This window comes from Eschrichtius robustus, chromosome X (genome assembly GCF_028021215.1).
Source record: "Eschrichtius robustus isolate mEscRob2 chromosome X, mEscRob2.pri, whole genome shotgun sequence".
Lineage (NCBI taxonomy): Eukaryota > Metazoa > Chordata > Mammalia > Artiodactyla > Eschrichtiidae > Eschrichtius > Eschrichtius robustus.
This window is the reverse complement of record NC_090845.1, coordinates 133,642,489-133,667,553: the sequence shown is the minus strand read 5'-3', so window position 1 is coordinate 133,667,553 and position 25,065 is coordinate 133,642,489. Positions and strand designations below refer to the sequence as shown.

Below are 25,065 nucleotides of genomic sequence, written 5' to 3'. Positions count from 1 at the left end.
GGAGGATGTTCTGTGAGCACTTGAGAAGAAAGTGTATTCTGTTGTTTTTGGATGGAATGTCCTATAAATATCAATTAAGTCCATCTTGTTTAATGTATCATTTAAAGCTTGTGTTTCCTTATTCATTTTCATTTTGGATGATCTGTCCATTGGTGAATGTGGGGTGTTAAAGTCCCCTACTATGATTTTTTTACTGTTGATTTCCCCTTTTATGGCTGTTAGCATTTGCCTTCTGTATTGAGGTGCTCCTATGTTGGGTGCATAAATATTTACAATTCTTATATCTTCTTCTTGGATCGTTCCCTTGATCATTATGTAGTGTCCTTCTTTCTCTCTTGTAATAGTGTTTATTTTAAAGTCTATTTTGTCTGATATGAGAATTGCTACTCCAGCTTTCTTTTGATTTCCATTTGCATGGAATATCTTTTTCCATCCCCTCACTTTCAGTCTGTATGTGTCCCTAGGTCTGAAGTGGGTCTCTTGTAGACAGCATATATACGGGTCTTGTTTTTGTATCCATTCAGCCTGTCTATGTCTTTTGGTTGGAGCATTTAATCCATTTACATTTAAGGTAGTTATCGATATGTAATGTCCTATTACCATTTTCTTAATTGTTTTGGGTTTGTTATTGTAGGTCTTTTCCTTCTCTTGTGTTTCCTGCCTAGAGAAGTTCCTTTAGCATTTTTTGTAAAGCTGGTTTGGTGTTGCTGAATTCTCTTAGGTTTTGCTTGTCTGTAAAGTTTTAATTTCTCTGTCGAATCTGAATGAGATCCTTGCTGGGTAGAGTAATCTTGGTTGTAGGTTTTTCCCTTTATCACTTTAAATCTGTCCTGCCACTCCCTTCTGGCTTGCAGAGCTTCTGCTGAAAGTTCAGCTGTTATCCTTATGGGGATTCCCTTGTATGTTATTTGTTGTTTTCCCCTTGCTGCTTTCAATATTTTTTCTTTGTATTTAATTTAAAAAAAAATTTTTTTTTTATAGTTACATTTATTTATTTATCTATTTATGGCTGTGTTGGGTCTTTGTTTCTGTGCGAGGGCTTTCTTCAGTTGCGGCAAGCGGGGGCCAGTCTTCATCGCGGTGCGCGGGCCTCTCACCATTGTCGTCTCTCGTTGCGGAGCACAGGCTCCAGACGCGCAGGCCCAGCAGTTGTGGCTCACGGGCCCAGTCGCTCCGCGGCATGTGGGATCCTCCCAGACCAGGGCTCGAACCCGTGTACCCTGCATTGGCAGGCAGATTCTCAACCACTGTGCCACCAGGGAAGCCCTGTATTTAATTTTTGATAGTTGATTAATATGTGTCTTGTCGTGTTTCTCCTTGGATTTATCCTGTATGGGACTCTCTACACTGCCTGGACTTGACTGACTCTTTCCTTTCCCATATTAGGGAAGTTTTCAACTGTAATCTCTTCAAATATTTTCTCAGTCCCTTTCTTTTTCTCTTCTTCTTCTGGGACCCCTATAATGCGAATGTTGGTGCGTTTAATGTTGCCCCAGAGGTCTCTGAGACTGTCCTCAATTCTTTTCATTGTTTTTTCTTTATTCTGCTCTTTGGTAGTTATTTCCACTCTTTTATCTTCCAGGTCACTTATCCGTTCTTCTGCCTCAGTTATTCTGCTAGTGATTCCTTCTAGAGAATTTTTAATTTCATGTATTGTGTTGTTCATCATTGTTTGTTTGCTCTTTATTTCTTCTAGGTCCTTGTTAAACGTTTCTTGAATTTTCTGCATTCTATTTCCAAGATTTTGCATCATCTTTACTATCTTTACTCTGAATTCTTTTTCAGGTAGACTGCCTATTTCCTCTTCATTTGTTTGGTCTGGTGGGTTTTTACCTTGCTCTTTCATCTGCTGTGTGTTTCTCTGTCTTCTCATTTTGCTTAACTTACTGTGTTTGGGGTCTCCTTTTCGCAGGCTGCAGGTTCGTAATTCCCGTTGTTTTTGGTGTCTGTCCCCAGTGGCTAAGGTTGCTTCAGTGGGTTGTGTAGGCTTCCTGGTGGAGGGGACTGGTGCCTGTGTTCTGGTGGTTGAGGCTGGATCTTGTCTTTCTGCTGGGCAGGACCGCGTCTGGTGGTGTGTTTTGGGGTGTCTGTGACCTTATTATGATTTTAGGCAGCCTCTCTGCTAATGGGTGGGGTTGCGTTCCTGTCTTGCTAGTTGTTTGGCATAGGGTGTCCAGCACTGTAGCTTGCTGGCCGTTCAGTGGAGCTGTGTCTTAGCGTGGCGATGGAGAAGTCTTGGAGAGCTTTCACTGTTTGATATTACGTGGAGCCTGGAGGCCTCTGGTGGACCAGTGTCCTGAACTTGGCTCTCCCACCTCAGAGGCTCAGACTTGACACATGGCGGAGCACCAAGACCCTGTCAGCCACACGGCTAAGTATCAACTAAATCAGATATGGTTGAGCCTCAAGGTATGATTCATCCTGGGAAAAATGACTCTCCAGCTGTGAACCACTATATTGTTTCTCTGTCTTCTCTCTCTTGCCTCTCTGAGCCACAACATTCCATGGAATCCAGAATTATATTATCACAACCCAACTTCCTTTTGTTCAAGCGGAGCGCATTGTAGTTCTCAGACGTCACTTTTCCTTCGCTCTTTACTGTCAGGGTGATGTACTGGAAGTCTTTATTTCTTTCAGCTTGGGCCTCACGGTGCCTCATTCTCCATCCAGCCTGTTCTCACCTCTTTCTCATCGCCTGCTGAGGCCTTTTTCTTTTCCTTTGTGCTTAGTCTAGTGTCACTTGCTCAAGGGTACTGAGCGTAGAGGCGTGGCACCTGGCACTTCAGAACAGAGTTCTTCGTGCAAAAATCACTGTCAACTTTTTAAAAGAAAGAGAGTCACAGATATAGAGAACAAACTAGTGGTTACCAGTGGGGAGTGGGGGGAGGGGCAAGGTAGTGTGGGGCAGTGGGAGGTACAAAGTATTGGGTATAAGATAGGCTCAAGGATATATTGCACAACACGGGGAATAGAGCCAATATTTTGTAATAACTGTAAATGGAAAGTAACCTTTAAAAATTGTATACTTTTTTTTTAATTTTTAAAAAATTACTGTTAACTTTTAATTGATGGAGTCGGCCTGCGTCTATGCACCCTCTTTTATAATTCAAACAGCGCCCCGGAAACATGAGTGGGAATGCATCTCTGCAGGGAGCACAAGCCAGGTTTTCTTTTAAGGCCCTCCCTTTTTTTTTTTTTTTTTTTTGGTTTTTGGTTTGCATTGTTTGTTCAGTGGCAAAACACTCCTTTCACTGCTTTCTGAAAGACTACATTGTCAAGTAGGTGCTTTAGAGATCCTTCAGAAAGAATATATCTTAACACAGCCAAGGACAAGTTATAGCTAAACCCATTTCCCACGAAAACAGGAATCCCTCAGTCTCCAGGTTCTTAATTAGATCAGCGCTAGAGGGCACTCTTATGATGCCAAAATGGGAGGATTTTACCAAAAACTGGTGGGTAGGAGTGTGGGGGGGAGCTGATGGGGCAGTTTCAGTAATGACTGCAGATAACAAACAGTTTAGGGAAGACCTCTGCAACTGAGAATTGCCTGACTCGCCAATAGGTAAGCAAACACTCTTTGAAAAGGACTGTAGCAATCTTCCTCATCAGATCCACTTTGTTTCCAAAACGTGCTTGGTGTTTTGGCAACACAGGGCCCAGGTATTAGGTATTATTTCTCAAAAGGAAAAGAACAGAAGAATCGCTGATGGTTACGGCGTGATGTAGTCAAAGTGCGTGTAGGCAGAGAACAAAACCTGAGAGAGCAGCTTAGGAAAATGTGTTTACAATTTAACAGCCACTGGAAAGGAAGAATTGAAAGTCCTTGGGGTCTTTTAGGGTTGTTTTCCCAGTCTTTTGCAGCCATTGCTCTTTGAGTTGTTCTGAAGGGTTGTGTGGTTGTATGTGGGGACACAGATGCCTGCTTGCCTGCCGCCCTAGGCATGCTTTGGTGGACATGGGGTGGGTAGTACCCTGTCAGGGAAAGGGACCTGTAGAGCTGGGTCCTGGTCTTGGCCCTGCCACTGAGGCAGTCTGTGATCTGCAGCAAGTCCCCGCCTCCGCAGAGACTCGGGGTCAGGAAAGGGTTCTGCAAGACCAATGGTCTCTAAAAGATCACCCAGAGACACCTCCCAGCCCCTCAGAGTCTGTGATTGATGATGGTAGGAGGACCTTTCAAACCACTCGTTTATAGTGGCCACTTGGAGTTCTGAATCCAATGTTGGGTTAGAGAATAACTCCATGCTGTTGATAGAGATGGTACTAGAAGGATTCCAGCCCAGAGCAGCTGATCTGCTCCTATTAATCACTCCTTTAGGTTTCCCACCCAGTCCAAGTATAACCTCAGAGAGTGACCACAATTAAGCCATCAGTAGCTCTCCTTAAGTTGGCTTAGTACGCAGAATTTAGGTAACTCCTGACTTACACGCCGGGCACTGGCCAGAAGGTCACGAGCAGGGATGCCCACGATCAGCACGGCCTTCCTGGGGTCCAGGTCCATCCCCTTGCACCAATCCTCCAACAGATGCACAGCCATTGCTCCCACTACCTATGGACTGACCTAATACTAAGGGCAGTAATCAGCTCACAGCGTTTGACCAGGACTCAAGGAATTCTGAGTCAATGCCAAGTATGAAGGCAGAATCGTTCCGGGTTTCCACAGCCTATGATGCAAATGGGGTGAGAGCATCATTAATGCCCACCCTCCCACCCCGACTCAAAGCCCATGCACTACCCCCACTTCTGGTCACAGAGATTCAGTCCCTGCTTCTCAGGGCTTCCCCCGTCATCTGGTGGAGAGGTGTCTTTAGGCCAAGCTCCCCGCACCTCATCCCCTCCCTGCTGACCTCTGCTTGCCGTGGACTCCTCCTCAAAGTCCAAGGACTCTTCTGTGTGTACTGGAGGTGCCTGTGGTGAAAAGGCCAGCGTCAGGAGGAGGGGCCTGACAAAGCCCGCCAAACGGGAGAGGACAGCAGGCTGTCCCACTCCCTGGCTCAGGGCTGCTCAGGCCCAGGGCACCTGGTACCCACTTCTCGGGGGCAAAGGTTGGAGGACAGAGACGGGGAGTTCCCTCCTTTCTCAGAAAACGTCTGACAAATGAGAAAGATGGTTGGAGCTCTGCACAAGGCAGTGAAACTGGTGGGTGTGGAGAACGTGTGACAAGCTGCAGTGTTGCCATGGATACTGACAGCAGCGTGGACCATGGCTTTCCATCGCAGAGGGGTGTTATGTGGTAAGGTTAAGGAGCAACAGGTGACGTCACTGGCCTCCAACCAAAGAAGTGTCCTGTTGTTGTTGGAGGGGAGGGGAGATGAGGGGTGGGCGGCAAGGACCAAGTGCTGAAAAACAGTAGCCTACCGTTTCGAAACTGTGTGGAAGCTAGAATCAGGGACAGAAAAGGGAGCCAAAAAGGGTCTACAGTGCCATACTGCTGAAACAGACAGCTCTCGCCCTAGGTGTGACCCTACCCTGCAGACCCTGTAAACCTTGGCAGGCAACCCCACCCCTCCTGCTTTTTGCCAGGGCTACAGAAGCCTCTCCCAACATAGGTCTACGTCACAGCTGTTCACCATGCTGATTAGGGACCCACCGGCAGTGCAGATACGGGGATTCCACCCACACTCAACACTAGGCCTGCCCTCTAGCTCTGCCCAGAGGCAGTTCCTGGCGCTGGGGAGGTGGTACTGCTTCATTGCATCTGTCCAAGGCAAGGCAGAGGTACGTTGCTGTGGTTCTACCCCACACGCCCCTGCTCAGGCTGTGCCAATTCTGAGCCTACAGAGGCACTCGGGTACAGGGATACAAGAAACTGCTCAGGGGGCGGGGGGGTGGTGGTGTGATGAATTGGGCGATTGGGATTGACATGTATACACTGATGTGTATAAAATGGATGACTAATAACCTGCTGTAGAAAAAAATAAATAAAATTCAAAAAAAAAAAAAAAAAAAAAAGGAAACAAACTGCTCCACTGGTATTCAGTGCTAGTACAGGAGGGATCCTACAGTATGATTATTGCCCCGCCCTCAAATCCACCCCCTCCCTCAAGCTTTGCCCCCACTGACGCACGACGTAGGCCTTAAGCCCCACCCCTGACGCCAAGCCTCCCCTCACGGAAGTTTGATCCCTGTCCCCACCAGGACCTACACCCTCCAGGTCCCACCCCCACCTAAGCCCAGCCCCTGACGCCAAGCCCCACGCTTACGGAAGTTCGATCCCTGCCCCCACCGAGCCCCACCCCTTCCGATGTCCCATCCCCTCACTCAAGTCCCATCCCTAACCTAGCCCTGCCTCCACCCAAGCCAAATCCCTGCCCCCACTCAAGCCATGTCCCACCGCTTCCCAAGCATCATCCCTGTCCCAAGCCCTGACCTCACTCAAGTCCAACTACTGTCCCCAAGCCTCCCGCCCTCATTCCCCTGTTGTCCCCACCCACACCTAAGCCCACCTCCCTAAGTCCCCACGACCCCTTCACACACCCGCTACCTCAAACATCCCTCATTCCAGAGCAGGAATATACCTGGTCAGTGGAAGTTGGTGGAGGCCAGGGGAGGAAGGGCTGAAGCCACTTTCCCTCCAGGATAAGGCCCAGAGCCACTAGTCCTGACCGCAATGGCTGTGAACAGGGTTACGTGTGGAATAGGTTCCCCTGCAATTCCTAGGCTGGTCGCGGTGCCTGGAAATGGCACGGAGTTAATGCGGTGCCATGCCTGATGTAGTGGGATCCCACTTCCAGGGGCAACCTGTAGCCACCAACCCCTGGGACGCCCAGGGAGATGGCAAGGGTCATTGTGTGGAATCCCACGCGGTTTGGATTGCTCTCTGTGCCCAGGGCGCCGACCAGTACCTGCTGGAGGTGCCTGCAGGCCGGAGCGCCTGTGCGCCACAAGCACCACGCGACCGTTGCCACTGCTCGCGCAGTGCATTCTCGGCCGGAGCCCGTGGAAGGGGGGTGTCGGGCTACAAACTCCCCGCCCCCGCTCCTGCCCCGCCCCCGCAGAGCTGCTCACGGCCCACTCGCGGCGGCGCCCGCCCCGTAGTAGCGCAGCGTGGCACCCACCATCCCCCCTCGAAAGGGGGAGCCCTCGCCCCGCCCTCAGCCAGTGTTCGCACCTAGGCGGACAGAGTTCGGATGAAACCGGGGCACCTTAAACTGCAGAGCCGGACAGAATCCAGCCTTGGACTGTGAACAGGGATAGGTGTGGAATAGGGTCCCCTGCAATTCCTAGGCTGGTCGCTGGAAAGAAACCGCCAGACCCACCACGTGCCACGCCAGGCCCAGCAGCCACTGTGGCTCTTGTTTAACATGTCTATTCCCCACTGGACGGGAGCTTTGGCGTGACAGTCACCAGTCGCTCTCCCTATTTGAATATTCCAAGCGGTCAGCGCAGGGCCGGGTGCAAAAGTAAAAGCCCAGTGGGTGCTTACTAAATGAAATCCTGATATTTTTTTTAATTGGTCTGTTTTCTAGAGGAGGATGGCAGAAATACAGCTGCTTCCAGTAAAAATGCAAGGGCACGAAAATTTTTCGTATCCACCAAGACACCGAAAACTTTCAAAGAATTCCATTTTCCCATTATTCCCTTGACTTCACAGCCTAGTACTACCCACCTAGTATCCAAATTGCTTCCCGCCCTTTTCCAAAGAAAATTTCTTCCACAGAAGGAAGACTGGAATATTTTCCCTGGGGCCCGCAGGACCGTAACTCGCTGTTCCGCAAAACGGCGTGGGGGGGAGCTCAGGTTATCGCACTGGAAATCTGCAAATCTGGTAGATCTTGATAAAAATGCAAGTTGTGATTCAGGAGGACTGGGGTGGGACTGCGATTCTGCGTTTCTCGAAAGCTAGGTGACTCCCATGCAGCAGATCCCTGACTACGCTTGGAGTACCAAGTCTCTGAAGCCTGTAGTCACTTTTCGGACCAGAAGTTGTGTTCATTTGGTGACAGAATAGATTTCTTTTGCTTTATTTGGGATACAGAAGAAGAGGCTTTTCGATAATGTTTTAATAAAAATATTAAAAGCAGACAAAAGTTTAAATTAAAGATTACCTTTAAGTGCAGATATTTCCTATGTCAGAGAAGGGGAACACAGACCTGAACATGCCTTACTTAATTAGAATGTACTATTGAGAGGCTGTTAAATCATTCTCTTTCCCATGCCAAGAAAAAAGGTTACCTGCTGGTGTCAGAAAGTCACGGACCCCAAGTGGGGCATTTTACTTGAGGGCTCTCATAACACCAGCCCACTGTGCCTCCATGAAGCCCCCACTCAGCCACGTGGCATTACAGGTATGACAGGTGTCATAAAGGGTGATATCATGGGAAGAGGGGTTCTGACCGCCATCCTGGAAGACAGCGGAGGTTAAGAAGTATGTCTGAAAACATAGAACGTTATATTAGTTTCAGGTGTATTTGTATATGTTGCAAAATGATCACCATGGTAAGTCTAGTAAACATTTATCACCACACATAGTTTTTTTTTTCTTATCATGAGAATTTTAAACATCTACTCTCTCAGCCAATTTCAAATATACAATACAGTACAGTATTATTAACTATAGTCTCCATGCTGTACATTACATCCCCAGGACTTATTTATTTTATGTTTCTGTGTGTATGTATGCATATATAATGTTTCCTACCCTGATGGTATTACCAAATTAAATTATAAAAGTCTTTCAAGGAGCTCCATTATTACTGGTTTAGAGATACTTAAGTGCTTTTATAAATTGAATACTCAAAATTCTCAGGAATTAATGACAGTGAATTTGTTCTCACAAAACTTTATTTCAGCAGTAATTGTTTCATATGTAGTATGTCAGTCTTAAAGATAGTTTCCAAGATCTTTTGCTAACTTAAATCCTTACACTTATACTAAATTAACTATGCAGGATGTGTTTTTGTTAAATAAAAGAATAATTTTGTCCTAAAGTAAAATGACTGGTTGTTCCAGAATGAAAAAGATGGAAGTGTAGGACAAAACCTGAATGGATATGGTTCTCAGAGGATATTTTTTTTTTAAAGATTGATTGATTGATTGATTGATTGATTGATTGCTATGTTGGGTCTTTGTTTCTGTGCTAGGGCTTTCTCTAGCTGCGGCAAGTGGGGGCCACTCTTCATCGCGGTGCGCGGGCCTCTCACCATCGCGGCCTCTCTTGTTGCGGAGCACAGGCTCCAGACGCGCAGGCTCAGCAGTTGTGGTTCACGGGCCCAGTTGCTCCACGGCATGTGGGATCCTCCCAGACCAGGGCTCGAACCCGCGTCCCCTGCATTAGCAGGCAGACTCTCAACCACTGCGCCACCAGGGAAGCCCCTCAGGGGATATTTTATCTCTTGTGGTCAAAGCTGGCTAAAGTTCAGTGGGTTTGTTTATAAGATTTTTTAAAATGAGCTATAGGGCTTCCCTGGTGGCGCAGTGGTTGGGAATCTGCCTGCCAATGCAGGGGACACGGGTTCGAGCCCTGGTCTGGGAAGATCCTACATGCGGCGGAGCAACTAGGCCCGTGAGCCACAGCTGCTGAGCCTGCGCGTCTGGAGCCTGTGCTCCGCAACGAGAGAGGCCGCGATGGTGAGAGGCCCGCGCACCGCCATGAGGAGTGGCCCCCGCTTGCCACAACTAGAGAAAGCCCTCGCACAGAGCACAGAAACGAAGACCCAACACAACCAAAAATAAATAAAATAAATAAATTTTTTAAAAAAGAAAGCATACTGAACAAGTTTAAAAAAAAAGGAGATAGGTTTTAAAAAAAATGAGCTATAATATCAAATAGTACACTGATGCAAAACTAGAATTTGATTTTCTCTGTTAAAATGGAAACATTTCCTTAGATTATTGGTCTGCTCTTAATAAGAGGTAGTAGAAGGTTTTTCTTTACTTTTTGAGTAATCTGCCTAGAAAGCAAAGATTCTTTCTTTCTTTCTTTTTTTTTAATTCAAGACCCTTTTATTCTCTAGTTGTGCCCACATGGAGACACCCTCCTTGAAAAGGCGCTAAATCCTTCCGTTCACTTTAACACCTTGTGCTGAAAACACGTGTTCCAAGGTTTCAACTCCGTGATCCACAGTCTTAAAGCACTGATTCTTAAACCTCATCTAGATTTCTCCCCTTGGATGGGGGGAGATGACCCAAACACAGAGAAGAACAGCTCAGGACTGTGGGCTCTGCTCGCCCAGAAGACCTTGCAGCTCCCCTGACCACCCGGCTGTAGCCAGGATTAGGGCCCTGAGACGAGGGGCGCCTGCTGGGCTGCTGCCACCGCAGATGGGCCACGCTGCCGTTGGGCGCCTTCCTGCCCCACTGCCACCGGCCCCCAACTCCTGTCCTCTTCATTAGGCTGGCTGTCACCTTTAGTTTCCCTGGAGTCTGGGGATTCCAGACGGTCTCTGCTCACACTTCTGTATCACGCCTGCTGCCTCAGCACTGCTGAGCCCCACCAGGGGGGAAAAGCACACAGAACTGCTTTTCAGCACACCAACGTTCCACGCCAAGGTTATTTGATAAGCCTGCAGGTTCTTTTTCATCACAGGACACTCCCAAGGCCATGACTTGCCCCGGCTCCCCACTGCCCTTGCCAGCAGACTGGACGTGCGTGGCCGCCCTGCTGAGTCGGGCACACCCCCCTGGCTCCACTCCGGCGCACTCTCCTGGAGAACTGAGGGCTGTGGCCTTGGCTCATCAGCAGGATCTGTCCTGAAGCCAGTCCTAGAGTGACAAGAGCCACACGTGCAGGTCTATTCCACTGACCAGCCGCCCAGGACTGAGCTGGGCCCACGGACCTTGGTCTGGACTGTGTCGGCTGGTCATTCTTGCCTAGGTTCACAGGCCAACAGCCAGTGTCCTCCCTTCCCTGCTCGTCACCGCACCAGCGGCTCACTCCTACCTGCTGCCATCACACGCCTGGCAACCTCGTGCTCCGGGGCCAGCCAAGAACTGAGACCCCAGCAGGCCCCTAGTTCCCAGCAGGCCAACTCCCCATTAAGCTACTGCTGCCTAGCCGTGTTCTCGAGGCTTCAGAGCCGGGAGAGTGCGGAGAGCATCGCAAGCCCGGACGCCCCCAGCCCCGGACCCACAATGCTCCGGCGGAGCCGCCCCCCAACACAGGCGACCTCTGCGCCCGCTTGTCCCGCGGCCCCGGGCGCACCTCCGGCCAAAGAGTCTTTCTTATCAGAGTAATTTTCTTTGCTTTATGTTGACTTTATCATGGCCTTCAACCAAGTCTTGTCACTTTTGAAAGAACTAAGGTTCTTTATAATTGCATTACTTCCAAAGATTTACTTTTAAAATATTTTGTCACTTTGGTTAAATAGACAAGTAGTGTTTCTTACTGACACGTGAGCTGATTTAACCAAGTGTTCAAACCTTCTGACAACTTTTGTATCTTACTTTCCCCACACTCAAATCCTAAGCAATATAGTCTTTTTTTTTTTTTTCTTCTTTCTTTTTCGCTGCACCGGGTGGCTTGTGAGATCTTATTTCCCTGACCAGGGATTGAACCTTGGCCCTCGGCAGGGAAAGAGCTGAGTCCTAACCACTGGAACGGCAGTGAATTCCCCTGAGTGGTATAGTCCTGATCTCAAAGGTTATTTGAGTTTTCCCAGATAGAGCCTGGAAAACCACAAAGTATCTCTTACCTTGTAAAAACAGAGGTGCCAGAAATAATTAGGTTTATTTGATATATTGAGTTTCATGGGAGGCTTTGTCAAATCATAAGAGATGCCTAACCTTCTCGAGGTTACATTTGCGTGAGCGAAATGTTATTAATATAAATGTTTCAGAAATCGTATTAATTTCCTGGAGGTTTGTCAATGCCCTCAGTGTTGATGATATGTCCTGGTGTTGCTTTGCCTGATATTAAAAAGTGTAGTGTTATCAATCATAATTGTAGTTATCTTTTAAAATGTTGCATGCCACGGAAACAACAAAATTTCCTTGTCAATTGCATTATTTTTGCGATGAACTCTCATCAGATCTTTAACCATGAGCATTTTAAATCTTTTGTCATGCACTAAGGCTTCCCTGAAAGCGCTTGCAATCAGCTACAGGCCAGAATGCTTCATCTTCCAGAAAAAGGGACTGTCTCAGACCCCCATGGAAAGGACTATGCCAGATGCTCTGAGGCACAAGCTTCTGATGCCATTACTTAAATAACTTTGAAATCCTGTCACTGGACTAGGCCAGAATTTCCAGAACTCTAGTGAAGAAGCTGATGGGTTCATGAGACTGCTAACCCAAGACTGAGCAGAACAAGAATTAATTACATAGGACTTAATGAACTCATGAAAGATGATTATGGGTTTTCTTTGGAATATTGCTGATGCTTTCATGCTCTATACTCTGGATATAAGGAACCCTTTCTCATTTCTCTTAGGCTATCCATAACTGATAACAATTTAGTAGATTATACTTTCATAAATGGACACAAACCATTTATCTTTTCCTCCCTGCCCAATCCCTCTAGAATTTGGAAATTATTTTTGAGCACTCTTATTTTCATGGTAATACTGTTATATGCCTAGGTTCAGTAAGAACCTGCCTTTCTTATTAACAGGACATAATTGGAAACACTGGTTATATAACCAAGGCTTTGACTGGAATGTCTTATCTGTAAATGATGTTCATAGAATCACATATGACCTGACAATTTTAAGGAACTCGGGTTGAGTTTATGAAGCCAAGTCTTATAAAACTCCCTTGGGAACCTGATACTTGGCTGACAGAGTTCACAGCCTTATAGATGAGTAAGGAAGGTCTCTTCCTGGCAAGTCCAGGAAACTTAGGTTGTTTTGCGTACCTTGAGAAGAGAGGAATTCACCAATATGTATATACAGGTGAAATCTGGTGGTAAGTTCTTGGCTTGGCTTACTAGCCTTGAGAGGCTTTCAAAGTCCAATCTGAAATTCTTTATAAAAACTTACAGCAAAGCAAACTTTAAAAGGCCTGTATGGCCAATTACCATCCTTGCTGCACCTGTGCAAGTAATCAGGTCAAATCTAGTAAGACCAGAGTTAGTTTGCAATCAAGAATAACCTTATTTGAGATGATCTTTCATCAAAAAGAGGGTGACCCCTGAGAGAAATTTTGCATTTCATTAGAAAATCAGAAAATACTATGAGATGTGGGTTATGACATTCTGGTCCTGTTCATTGTCTCTGAGCTATTTTGCCCCTCTTTGTAAAACTTCGTGGTTTTGTTACCATGTAAGAATTTGTAAATTGGACTGAATCCTGCAATCTTGCACACATTGTCAACACTTAACAAATTTTCAGTTATTCCAATTTCTTTCAATATCTGGCTACAACCCTCCAAATTAACATTTCTCATTTTTCTCTCCCCCTCCTGATTTGGCACCACAGACCTAAAAGCTGACTGCCTAGATCCTTATGAAGACTCTAAGTTGTCTTTAAGCACAGATGGAGTGGGAAAAAAAAATGCTTGTTCATCAAACTTTGGTTCAGCTTCTCTCCTTCCTCCAGGCCCCTGAACTTTGGCCCATGCCCAGCCTGAGTCAGCAGACAGCCCCTCCTGAGAACAGACTGGCCTCAGTGGAAAATATTCTCTGATCTGCTATGCAATCATGCCACCATTTCATCCCACTTCCCCACATCCAGTTCTTTCTAACCTTGCTTACTCTTCTTTAAGAAAGAAAAACTTTTTTCCTTACTTTTCAGATGCTTGCAGAATTTACTACCACAGCATTCGCCCTATTGCAAAAGTCCCCCTCCCTCTGTTGCAGAAGTCCCTTTCCCCTCTTTCAACAATTCTTCTGAATAAAAGTCTCTCCTTAATGAGTCTGTATTTGTTGGGTTTTTTTTGCAGTTTTTTTTCCCTTTAGTCTTTTTTTTTTTTAATTTTTATTTATTTATTTATTTATTTATGGCTGTGTTAGGTCTTTGTTTCTATGCAAGGGCTTTCTCTAATTGCGGCAAGTGGGGACCACTCTTCATCGCGGTGCGCGGGCCTCTCACTGTCGCGGCCTCTCTTGTTGCGGAGCACAGGCTCCAGACACGCAGGCTCAGTAGTTGTGGCTCACGGGCCTAGTTGCTCCGCGGCATGTGGGATCTTCCCAGACCAGGGCTCGAACCCGTGTCCCCTGCATTGGCAGGCAGATTCTCAACCACTGCACCACCAGGGACGCCCTCTGTATTTGTTTTTTATTTGACAATACTTAACAGACAATAAAACACATCCATTTTAAGTGTACATATGATGAGTTTTGACAAATGTATACATTCGTATATACTCACCATCCCAATCAAGATTTAGAATGTTTCCATCCCTCCATCAAAGGGTGCATACTGTATGATTCCATTTATGTAAAACTCTTTATACAAAACTTTTTATATAAAATGCTTCAAAATACAGAGTAATCCATAGTAGCAGAAAGCAGATAGGTGGCTGCAGGATAGAAGGATTACAAAGAAGCAGGAGGAAAGTTTTGAGAGTGATGTATATATTCACTATTTTAATGGGGTGATGAGTCCACAGATACATACATGTGTCAAAACTAATTTAAAAAAGTGAACACTTTTAATGTGTGCAGTTTCTTGTGTGTTAAATAGATCTCAGTAAAGCTGTTAAAAATATGAGTGTGCAGACAATCTTCACTAGAATGGCCTGTAGCAATCCCTCACAGCCAGAGGACTTTAGGAAGAGACCCACACATTCCCAAGCAGAGAGTTAGATGCAGAAGGCACCCAGAGGAGGAGATCGCGCTGATGACGTTATGAAGAGTGCAGCAGACAGGAGTTCCTGGGCAGTTGGGGGTGGGATGGGGAGGGAACACGGGCAGCATTCATGAGCAGGGCTCGGTGTTCAGAGGATGTTCAAGAGGAAAGGGATCCTGCAGATGGCATTAGATAACGGGCCTGGCACACAAAGTGCTCCTTGGGCGACGGCACTGTGCAGAAGGTGTTCAGAGACAGAGTGTACAGCGAGGAAGGCCTGGAGCAGGGGTTCTTCATGGGACAGATGGCATGGTAGGAAACATTCACAGGTAGAGTGCATGCTGCAGAAGCCATTCACAGGCAGCGCATGCGGTACAGAAGAAGGTTGGGTGGAGACAGCATTAACAGGGAAGCCCCTCAGGAAAGCAGTGCCACTCTTTCCCTAGCAGGAAGGGTTGAGAACAAGGAATCAGTGGCTTACACAAGCAGCAGAAGGCTGGAGCAGTGAAGGTCAGGGAGACCTGGTACACGAGGAAAAAGCCCCCAGCAATTCCACCTGCAGGACTGTCATGGATAATTCGCAGGAGGTTTCCCAGAAGCCACCGGGAAAAAAGCCAGGTGTACCCTCTTTTTGACACCCCATATTTTTCTTCCAAATGATAACAACAGTGACACTACGCTTCTGCTTAGCGTGATGCAACCATACCTCATATACATGAATATGCCTTTGCCTTCTTCAAGAAGGGGGGACGTCAAAAGTCCCATTAGATACACTCTCATTCTCTGGGGGATGTCTGTTCCTTCTCTAGTTCTGTCATAATTACACTTTGACATGCTGTAATCTATAGGTTAAATTATATGATTAAGCACCACCCACACAATTTAAACGCAAGATTTGGAAATGGGAGAAAGAAAAGTAATGGGGCAGATTTAAATATATAATAGCAAAGCAAGACGAAGTATGCCTAGCTTCTATAGCTGTTATTTTTGCAACTGGCCATGAGGTCATAGTATTTGTAACTTCCTTTTCCACTAGCATTTCAGTTCCCTATGACCTCATCTAGCTGGTTGTGGTTGTCTACCTGGCAGTCAGATACAAACCTTTATCCCTAACCAATCTGATCCCTTAGTGGTCCTGCCTGCGTGAGTCATTACAGTCATCCATTATCTTACATTATTGGACATGGGAACACTAAGAGACACTCCCAGAAGACTTTTCTCCTAGGTTTCAGATGTGGTCCTTGCAGCGACCCTTTTTCCCCTCGATAATCAGGAGCAGTCAGCCAGCAGGTAAAATAACAGCCTTCTTGTTGGTTCAGTGGCAAGAGGGGCCCCAAATGGCCAGGTAGCGATCTCAACTTTGAATTCAATGTAACCCAGTGTTGGGTCCCCTGGTGGAAGCTTTCCTCCCTTGGGAAGTTCATGGGAAAAGGATATTGTGCAGAGAAACATCACAAGAGAAATGTGTTGTGTGGAAATTCACAGGCGGAATACATTCATAAGCAGAGTCCCCCAGAGGACCCCACATGGGTGTGTATGGGTTGGGGGCCCTCACAGGTGTGGATCTATAAAGGGGAAGGAGGAATAGGGGAGGCTGGGTACTGGGGATCAACCGGCTTGCTGGGAACCTGGTCTGCTAAGTCATTTTTCAAAATAACCCTACCCTATTTGTTTTCTAGGTCTTTGTGTCACATGCTATCACCAACAGAGAGCCCTAGTCCTGGTTAGGAACTACTGTTATAGTTCTTGCCTTTGAAGTGGTAAAACTTCTTCTTCCTCTCCCAAATGTACTCATGTAGCCAAGATGGTGGCTGAGGTTGGGGTGAGAAAGTAGCTACAGGGACACTAGTTCAATACCTACTGAATACTGGGTCCCAACGTCCCTGCTCAGTAGTAGAGGGATTTCTCTGTCATGTCTTCTATCTTTGGACTGACTTCTTGACCACCCTTTTTGGCCCCAGGCTGGATCAAGACATCGATGACATGCAAATTATATTTTCCGATACAAAACCTGGAAGCATGGATCACGTGACAGGCAGAATGACTATTCAACAGGATTCTGACAGCTTAGGGCACCAGCCTTAATGAGCAAGATGAAAGTCTTGCCTGTCGGTACACATCTGGAGGAATGGGTTCGGCTGTGCGGTTGGGGGGGCACCTTTGAGGGTAAGAGATGCATATTCAGAATTCCTGTCAGAGTTGATGGGACCAGGGGTGTTTAAATGGGAGAAGAGTTGATAGAGGAAGAACCCAACGAGCGTATTTACCGATTTTAGGGGCTGGCATATAAAAGAGGGATTACAGATTACCAGTGGGTGATAGTTAAAGGGGAACAGGTTGTAACTCAGCTGAGGAACGCATTTCCACAGACAGAATGGGCTTGTAAGGGACTGAGCTCTTGGTCATTGCAAGTGTTCAATAAGGACGAGGCGGCCACCTGTCGACAATGAAAGGAAGGATGGGCCCAAAAGAATAAAATATTCTTCATTAAGATCTGACAGGTCTAGAATTGCACACTTGCTGTGCATGCACAGTTTCTAGATAACGCTGTTTTTTTCTCTTTAGATTTGATATTTCTTAAAAGTATTTGCTTCTGTAGAGAAAACTTTGATACTCCTTAAAGTATTTATTTGCTTTTGTAAAGAGAGTGGCTTCAGGTAATAGGAGAAAATAAATCACACAGCCAAATACACCAAGTTATTACACTTATAAAAGGAAACCTTAACATTTACACACGAAGTATCTTACCATTTATTGTAATTGTGTACATTAAGGAGTTAAGCAAGTATGATTCAAAATTCTAGGCAAATAAAAAGAAGCGAAAGTGCAATGCAACCACCCCTCTTCCTTAAGTCCGGAGAATTCTGTGCCATTTAAACATGAAAGAGATTTTTTTCAGATTGGAGTCAATATCTTGCATGTTGGTTCTGAAACTCTCTTAAAGGCAGAGTGTATCTAGAAGGTGGGGAAGCCAGCCTATCTTGGACCTCTTTATCCTGCCAAGACTCAGGGGTGCTACCTCCCACCCAAAGGCACGACCTTTCTTTCCCTTTCACTCATTCATTCAGCACCTATGTGTCAGTCCCTACCATCTGCCAAGTCCCAGGCTGAGGGCTAGTCTTGAGGAAAACCAGCTCATATTTTGTACGAGTACATGGCCAGTTTTCCACTCCAGAGCAAAGCTGATGCACATCTATGGAAATAAATGGAACATTCCTCTCTGATCATTTGGCAGGAAGAACAAGTCCACCAGCCAATGTGCATAGGGCTCAGAAACTGGAGAGAGATGGAGAGGCATTTTCTAATTAAACCAAGAGAAAAGGCCCTCATTTTTCATCAGAAAAACTGTCAGGTTGTCCTTTCGAGGAACTGACACAGTGATGCTGGTCCCAAAGGCAGAGGCGCCCAGTCGAACCTGAGCAGAGCATCAGCTGACTGCATGAACGGGCCTGCATCTGTCCAGCTGGGCAACAGGTATCCCTGTTCCAAGTACCTGGGGTCTCAGTAGTTGCCACTAGCTTGGGACAGAGTCTGGACTGGAAAATGGGAGGTCACTGAGGGCCCCGTGCCCAGATCGGCTAGTCTACTGGAGCTTCTCCTGGGTTGACAAGCTCTTCTTTGGGAAGGTCTGGGAGTCAAATCTGTTCCCAGCTGAGAGTACTTCAGTTCAGAAGTGTTTTCATGGAAAACGGAGGTGAGAGGGCCAGTTTGGCCCTTCTGGTATTTTATGGGGACCCAGGATGCCCAGAGGAGGAGTGCAATCCCCCACCTTCCCCTCTTTGTAAAAGTGTGCCTCAGGGGAGGCTTGAGGGGGTGGTGTCACCTCCACACAGTGCTTGGCATCTACTCAGCATTAAATCGATGCTCATGTTTGTCCTGACTGTCACTGGAGAGAGCATGCGCTCTGGAGAGAGACAGCAATGGTTCTGCACAATGCAATGACCACCTCTCTGGGCCTCAACACCCTCATTTGCAAACTGCGGAGAAGAATACCCTCTGTACAAGACTAGCATGGGGATTAATGCCACCACTTTGTGATAATGCCTGGTATGCAGTAAGGCCTCAAGAAATGTTGACTGATTTTCTCCCTTCATAATCCTGCTGGAGTCTACAGACCCTAAAACTTGCTTTAGGGGATTTCTGTGTAAAGTTTAGGGATCGGAAATTGAGGGCAAAGGTATTAATTAGCTAGCAAGATTCAGACACAGATGCCCCTTTGGTCAGTAGCCTCTGAGGAATCACATCCTATAGAATTTAAACCTAACATGTAAACTTTCTAATACATATCCACATGCCTGCAGGACAAAACGCAACTATATTGAAAGGTAGGTAGGTAGGAGGTCATTAAAATCTGCTATATAACTCAATCAAAAGCACTAACTAGTTGTAAAAGTATATGGAAAGTTTAAAAAATATATATGGCAAATAGACAAGCTAAACATTAGCCTATGTCAATCCCTAGCATTCAATGTCTGCAATTTACCCACCAGGGATCGTTAACAGTCTTTAACCCCTCAGAAGCTTCAGGAGGTCTCCTTCTTCTGTCAAGTTCCAAAGGTACACTCAGAGCTGTGAACCAGAATGTGATTTGCTCTCTGTCCCTAGAGTCAGGATACACCGAACCCCACGCTCTTGTCCATGCCTATTGTACCAGGCCACCTAAACTCATCAGGAAGCTGACCAGTCTGAGGGAAGCCAAAATGGAATTATTGTTCAATCCTCTTTGCTTGAGCCTGAAGTAAGATAATGGATGGGAAGTGCTTTCTAAGCTATGAAGAGCTACACACACAAGTAATTATCATAACATCATTAAGACATGCTACTGGATGCAAGCAAGTTCAACTTAGGAAGAGCAAAAACATGAAGCAATCAAATCGAGGCGAGAGGAAGTGAGGGAAGAAGAGTCAGCAACTTGGGCCAAGTGGGGACAGTCAAACTTGTCCAGGAGTTATCAGCTTCTTGTTAGCCTGGAGGAGCTAAAAGAAAATAGAAGTACCCGTGAGACTGGAAATACACACCCGATCCAATGAGCCGTCAGAAGCCCCTGGGGAGGGTGACTGCTCCAGGCATCAGGAGTAACAGTCCAGGTCAGTGTGTCTTCTGGAGAAAAGGCAGGACAGGCTTGTAGCTGGTGGAGGGCCTGGCTGCTACCGATTCCCGTTGCCTTCAAGGGAGATATTCTGCTCTGTGCTTCTAGTTGAGGAGGATCACTGGGCCCCATGAAGCTCAGACACTGGGGTCAATTCCACTGGCTTTTAGCATGCCAACCTGTCTTCAGGCAGAGCTCACAATGTGGCCCAGAGGCTGCCCAGGCACCAGGACAGCACCATCACTTCCCACACATGCCTACATATCCTGGCCTTCACCTGCTGCTGGTCCCCAGCTATATATCTTGTTTTACTGAATACCTTGGCTGAGTCCTGATCTGATGCTATATGAGCAATGGTGGAGGCGACTCAAGGGACTGTGGCAGAGAGCCCCGGACCTGAATCTGAAGTCCTGGGTTGAGGTCCTGATTCTGCTATCTACAAGCCAGGTGTTTTCCCATGTCCTTTTCCTTTCTAGGTCTTTACTTCCTTGTTCCCAAATGAGGCTAACAACACAGGCCTGGCCAGCAGCCCAGGGCAGCTAGAGGGCTTAGCTGAGGTGCTGCACGGAAGGCGCTTCTTGAGAGGAAGAGACAATGACTCCTGCAACTTGGAAATGTCCATGAGGAGGGTCTTTATCTGTGCCACCTAAGACTTCCAAGTATCACAGGGCATAGGGACACAAGGACTCGGGGTCCCCCGAACATAAAGGCTAAGAGAGATAGCAGTGTCCCAGGTCAAGACTCAGGGAGAGACCAGAGCACATTTCTTCCCTCTAGTAACTTTCCAGCACCCACCTAGAAGAGCTTCTCATAGCATTTCCCACAGTGGATGGTGTCACAGTGAATGAAGATCTGATCCAGAAGCTCACCCATCGGTTTACTGCAAATCCCACACTGAAAGAGAAAACAAGCTGGAGGTCAATACACAAGTGAAGCAATATAAACGAGTGGAGTGGGCAGGCTCCAAGCTGATGGCACATCCTGGATGTCGAAGCAGGCAATTAAAAAATGGCGAACAGAGGCAAAACCCAAACAAAAACAAAAAAAACCTAACAGGCAGAATGATTGCACAGTGGTTAGGAGCCCAGGTTTCAGAATTGGGCCTGGGTTTGAGCCCTCAATCCACTACTTATTAGCTAGGTGAGCTTGGGTAAGTTACTGAGGCTCCCTGAGCCTCCATTTCCTCATCTATAGAAGGGCTTTAATTGTGACATTTAAAGTCCAAAAGAAGGTGACATGAAGGCCCACTGAAAGGTAAAGCTATTTCAGCAGTCCAGCCGCTCCGGCGTGTCTCTCCAGCGAACGTCTAAAGGATGAGAACCGCCAGCCATCTGCAGCGGACCCTCCTGGTACTAGGAGTCAGAGCAGGGAGGCCTGCAGACAGTCTCAAATAAGAGGAGACCAAGAGTCCCCATATTTCTGGGGCTCCAGCTGTCTCCAGGCCCACCCTGGACTAAGCCTTCTGGCTTCCAGCTGAAAGCAGTGGCGAACAGCTGCTAGGATCCCCAACTCCCTCTGCTCATTCTCACCAAGCACCTCTCTGATGGCTCTTTCTTCTGTTTCTCAGTTCCTATCTCCTGGCCATTTATTGTTTACTTTTTGAATTTTATTTTATGTATTTTTTTATACGGCAGGTTCTTATTAGTCATCCATTTTATACACATCAGTGTATACATGTCAATCCCAATCGCCCAATTCATCCCACCACCACGCCCACCCCCGCTCCTTTCCCCGCTTGGTGTCCATACGTTTGTTCTCTACGTCTGCGCCTCTACTTCTGCCCTGCAAACCGGTTCATCTGTACCATTTTTCTAGGTTCCACATATGTCCATTAATATACGATATTTGTTTTTCTCTTTCTGACTTAATTCACTCTGTATGACAGTCTCTAGATTCATCCACGTCTCTACAAATGACCCAATTTCATTCCTTTCGATGGCTGAGTAATATTCCTTTGTATATATGTACCACAACTTCTTTATCCATTCATCTGTCGATGGGCATTTAGGTTGCTTCCATGACCTGGCTATTGTAAATCGTGCTGCAATGAACACTGGGGTGCATGTGTCTTTTTGAATTATAGTTTTCTCATGGTATATGCCCAGTAGTGTGATTGCTGGGTCATATGGTAATTCTATTTTTAGTTCTTTAAGGAGACTCCATACTGTTCTCCATAGTGGCTGTATCAATTTACATTCCCACCAACAGTGCAAGAAGGTTCCCTTTTCTCCACACCCTCTCCAGCATTTGTTGTTTGTAGATTTTCTGCTGATGCCCATTCTTACTGGTGTGAGGTGATATCTCATTGTAGGTTTGATTTGCATTTCTCTAATAATTACTGATGTTGAGCAGCTTTTCATGTGCTTCTTGGCCATCTGTATGTCTCCTTTGGAGAAATGTCTATTTAGGTCTTCTGCCCATTTTTGGATTGCGTTGTCTGTTTTTTTCAATATTGAGCTGCATGAGCTGTTTATGTATTTTGGAGATTAATCCTTTGTCAGTTGCTTCATTTGCAAATATTTTCTCCCATTCTGAGGGTTGTCTTTTTGTGTTGTTTATGTTTTCCTTTGCTGTGCAAAAGCTTTTAGTTTCATTAGGTCCCATTTGTTTATTTTTGTTTTGATTTCCATTACTCTAGGAGGTGGATCAAAAAAGATCTTGTTGTGATTTATGTCAAAGAGTGTTCTTCCTATGTTTTCCTCTAAGAGTTTTATAGTGTCCAGTCTTACATTTAGGTCTCTGATCCATTTTGAGTTTATTTTTGTGTATGGTGTTAGGGAGTGTTCTAATTTCATTCTTTTACATGTAGCTCTCCAGTTTTCCCGGCACCACTTATTGAAGAGGTTTTCTTTTCTCCATTGTCTATTCTTGCCTCCTTTATCAAAGATAAGGTGACCATATGTGCGTGGGTTTATCTCTGGCCTTTCTATCCTGTTCCATTGATCTATATTTCTGTTTTTGTGCCAGTACCATACTGTCTGGATTACTGTAGCTTTGTAGTATAGTCTGAAGTCAGGGTGCCTGGTTCCTCCAGTTCCGTTTTTCTTTCCCAAGATTGCTTTGGCTATTTGGGGTCTTTTGCGTTTCCATACAAATTGTGAAATTTTTTGTTCTAGTTCTGTGAAAAATGCCAGTGGTAGTTTGATAGGGATTGCATGGAATCTGTAGACTGCTTTGGGGAGTATAGTCATTTTCACAATATTGATTCTTCCAATCCAAGAACATGGTATATCTCTCCATCTGTTTGTATCACCTTTAATTTCTTTCAACAATGTCTCATAGTTTTCTGCATACAGGTCTTTTGTCTCCCTAAGTGGGTTTATTCCTACATATCTTATTCTTTTTGTTGCAATGGTAAATGGGAGTGTTTCCTTAATTTCTCTTTCAGATTTTTCATCATTAGTGTATAGGAATGCAAGAGATTTCTGTGCATTGATTTTGTATCCTGCAACTGTAGCAAATTCATTGATTAGCTCTAGTAGTTTCCTGGTGGCATCTTTAGGATTTTCTATGTATAGTATCATGTCATCTGCAATCAGTGACAGTTTTACCTCTTCTTTTCCAATTTGTATTCCTTTTATTTCTTTTTCTTCTCTGACTGCCGTGGCTAGAAGTTCCAAAACTATGTTGAATAATAGTGGCGAGAGTGGACATCCTTGTCTTGTTCCTGATCTTAAGAGGAAATGCTTTCAGTTTTTCACCATTGAGAAAAATGTTTGCTGTGGGTTTGTCATATGTGGCCTTTATTATGTTGAGGTAGGTTCCCTCTATGCCCACTTTCTGGAGGGTTTCTTATCATAAATGGGTGTTGAATTCTGTCAAAAGCTTTTTCTGCATCTATTGAGATGATCATATGGTTTTTCTTCTTCAGTTTGTTAATATGGTGTATCATATTGATTGATTTGTGTATACTGAACAATCCTTGCACCCCTGGGATAAATCCCACTTGATCATGGTGTATGATCTTTTTAATCTGTTGTTGGATTCTGTTTGCTAGTATTTTGTTGAGGATTTTTGCATCTATATTCATCAGTGATATTGGTCTGTAATTTTCTTTTTTTGTAGTATCTTTGGCTGGTTTTGGTATCAGGGTGATGGTGGCCTCATAGAATGAGTTTGGGAGTGTTCCTTCCTCTGCAATTTTTTGGAAGAGTTTGAGAAGGATGGGTGTTAGCTCTTCTCTAAATGTTTGATAGAATTCACCTGTGAAGCCATCTGGTCCTGGACTTTTGTTTGTTGGAAGATTTTTAATCACAGTTTCATTACTTGTGAGTGGTCTGTTCATATTTTCTATTTCTTCCTGGTTCAGCCTTGGAAGGTTATACCTTTCTAAGAATTTGTCCATTTCTTCCAGGTTGTCCATTTTATTGGCATATAGTTGTCTGTAGTAATCTCTTATAATCCTTTGTATTTCTGCAGTGTCAGTTGTGATTTCTCCTTTTTCATTTCTAATTTTATTGATGTGAGTCCTCTCCCTCTTTTTCTTGATGAGTCTGGCTAATGGTTTAACAATTTTGTTTATCTTCTCAAAGAACCAGATTTTACTTTTATCGATCTTTGCTATTGTTTTCTTTGTTTCTATTTCATTTATTTCTGCACTGACCTTTATGATTTCTCTCTTTCTGCTAACTTTGGGTTTTGTTTGTTCTTCTTTCTCTAGTTCCTTCAGGTGTAACGTTAGATTGTTTATTTGAGATTTTTCTTGTTTCTTGAGGTAGGCTTGTATAGCTATAAGCTTCCCTCTTAGAACTGCTTTTGCTGCATCCCATAGGTTTTGGATCGTCGTGTTTTCATTGTCATTTGTCTCTAGGTATTTTTTGATTTCCTCTTTGACTTCTTCAGTCATCTCTTGGTTATTTAGTAACGTATTGTCTAGCCTCCATGTGTTTGTGCTTTTTACGTTGTTTTCCCTGTAATTGATTTCTAATCTCACAGCGTTGTGGTCAGAAAACATGCTTGATATGATTTCAGTTTTCTTCAATTTACTGAGGCTTGATTTGTGACCCAAGATGTGATCTATCCTGGAGAATGTTCTGTGCACACTTGAGAAGAAAGTGTAATCTGCGGTTTTTGGATGGAATGTCCTATAAATATCAATTAAATCTATCTGGTCTATTGTGTCATTTAAAGCTTGTGTTTCCTTATTAATTTTCGGTTTGGATGATCTGTCCACTGGTGTAAGTGAGGTGTTGGAGTCCCCCACTATTATTGTGTTACTGTCGATTTCCTCTTTTAGAGCTGTTAGCAGTTGCCTTATGTACTGAGATGCTATGTTGGGTGCATATATATTTTTAATTGTTATATCTTCTTCTT

General features: G+C 45.3%; 2 protein-coding genes across 4 annotated transcripts in view; one reads left to right on the top strand and one right to left on the bottom strand.

Moving 5' to 3' along the window:
- Positions 1-25,065, top strand: part of LOC137757002 (heparan-sulfate 6-O-sulfotransferase 2-like) — a 164,338-nt gene that overhangs the window by 134,497 nt on the left and 4,776 nt on the right. Inside the window, exon 3 of one of the 3 annotated variants that reach the window (XM_068533589.1) lies at positions 13,473-13,733. The exons of 1 other annotated variant lie outside the window; for it this stretch is intronic. In XM_068533589.1, the coding sequence (XP_068389690.1) occupies positions 13,473-13,503 (31 nt within the window). In that variant the 3' untranslated portion in view covers positions 13,504-13,733. Of the gene's footprint in view, positions 1-9,953; positions 10,958-13,472; positions 13,734-25,065 lie in introns of those variants that run through there. One more of the 3 variants, XM_068533588.1, reaches the window with a different exon arrangement.
- The window catches only part of ZNF185 (zinc finger protein 185 with LIM domain), a 45,731-nt gene continuing 38,028 nt past the window's right edge, over positions 17,363-25,065 (bottom strand). The window contains exons 21-22 of the mRNA XM_068533587.1: positions 20,548-20,646; positions 17,363-19,639 (exon numbers count right to left, since the gene is read on the bottom strand). Coding sequence (XP_068389688.1) covers positions 20,548-20,646 — 99 coding nt within the window. The 3' untranslated portion in view covers positions 17,363-19,639. The remainder of the gene's footprint in view (positions 19,640-20,547; positions 20,647-25,065) is intronic.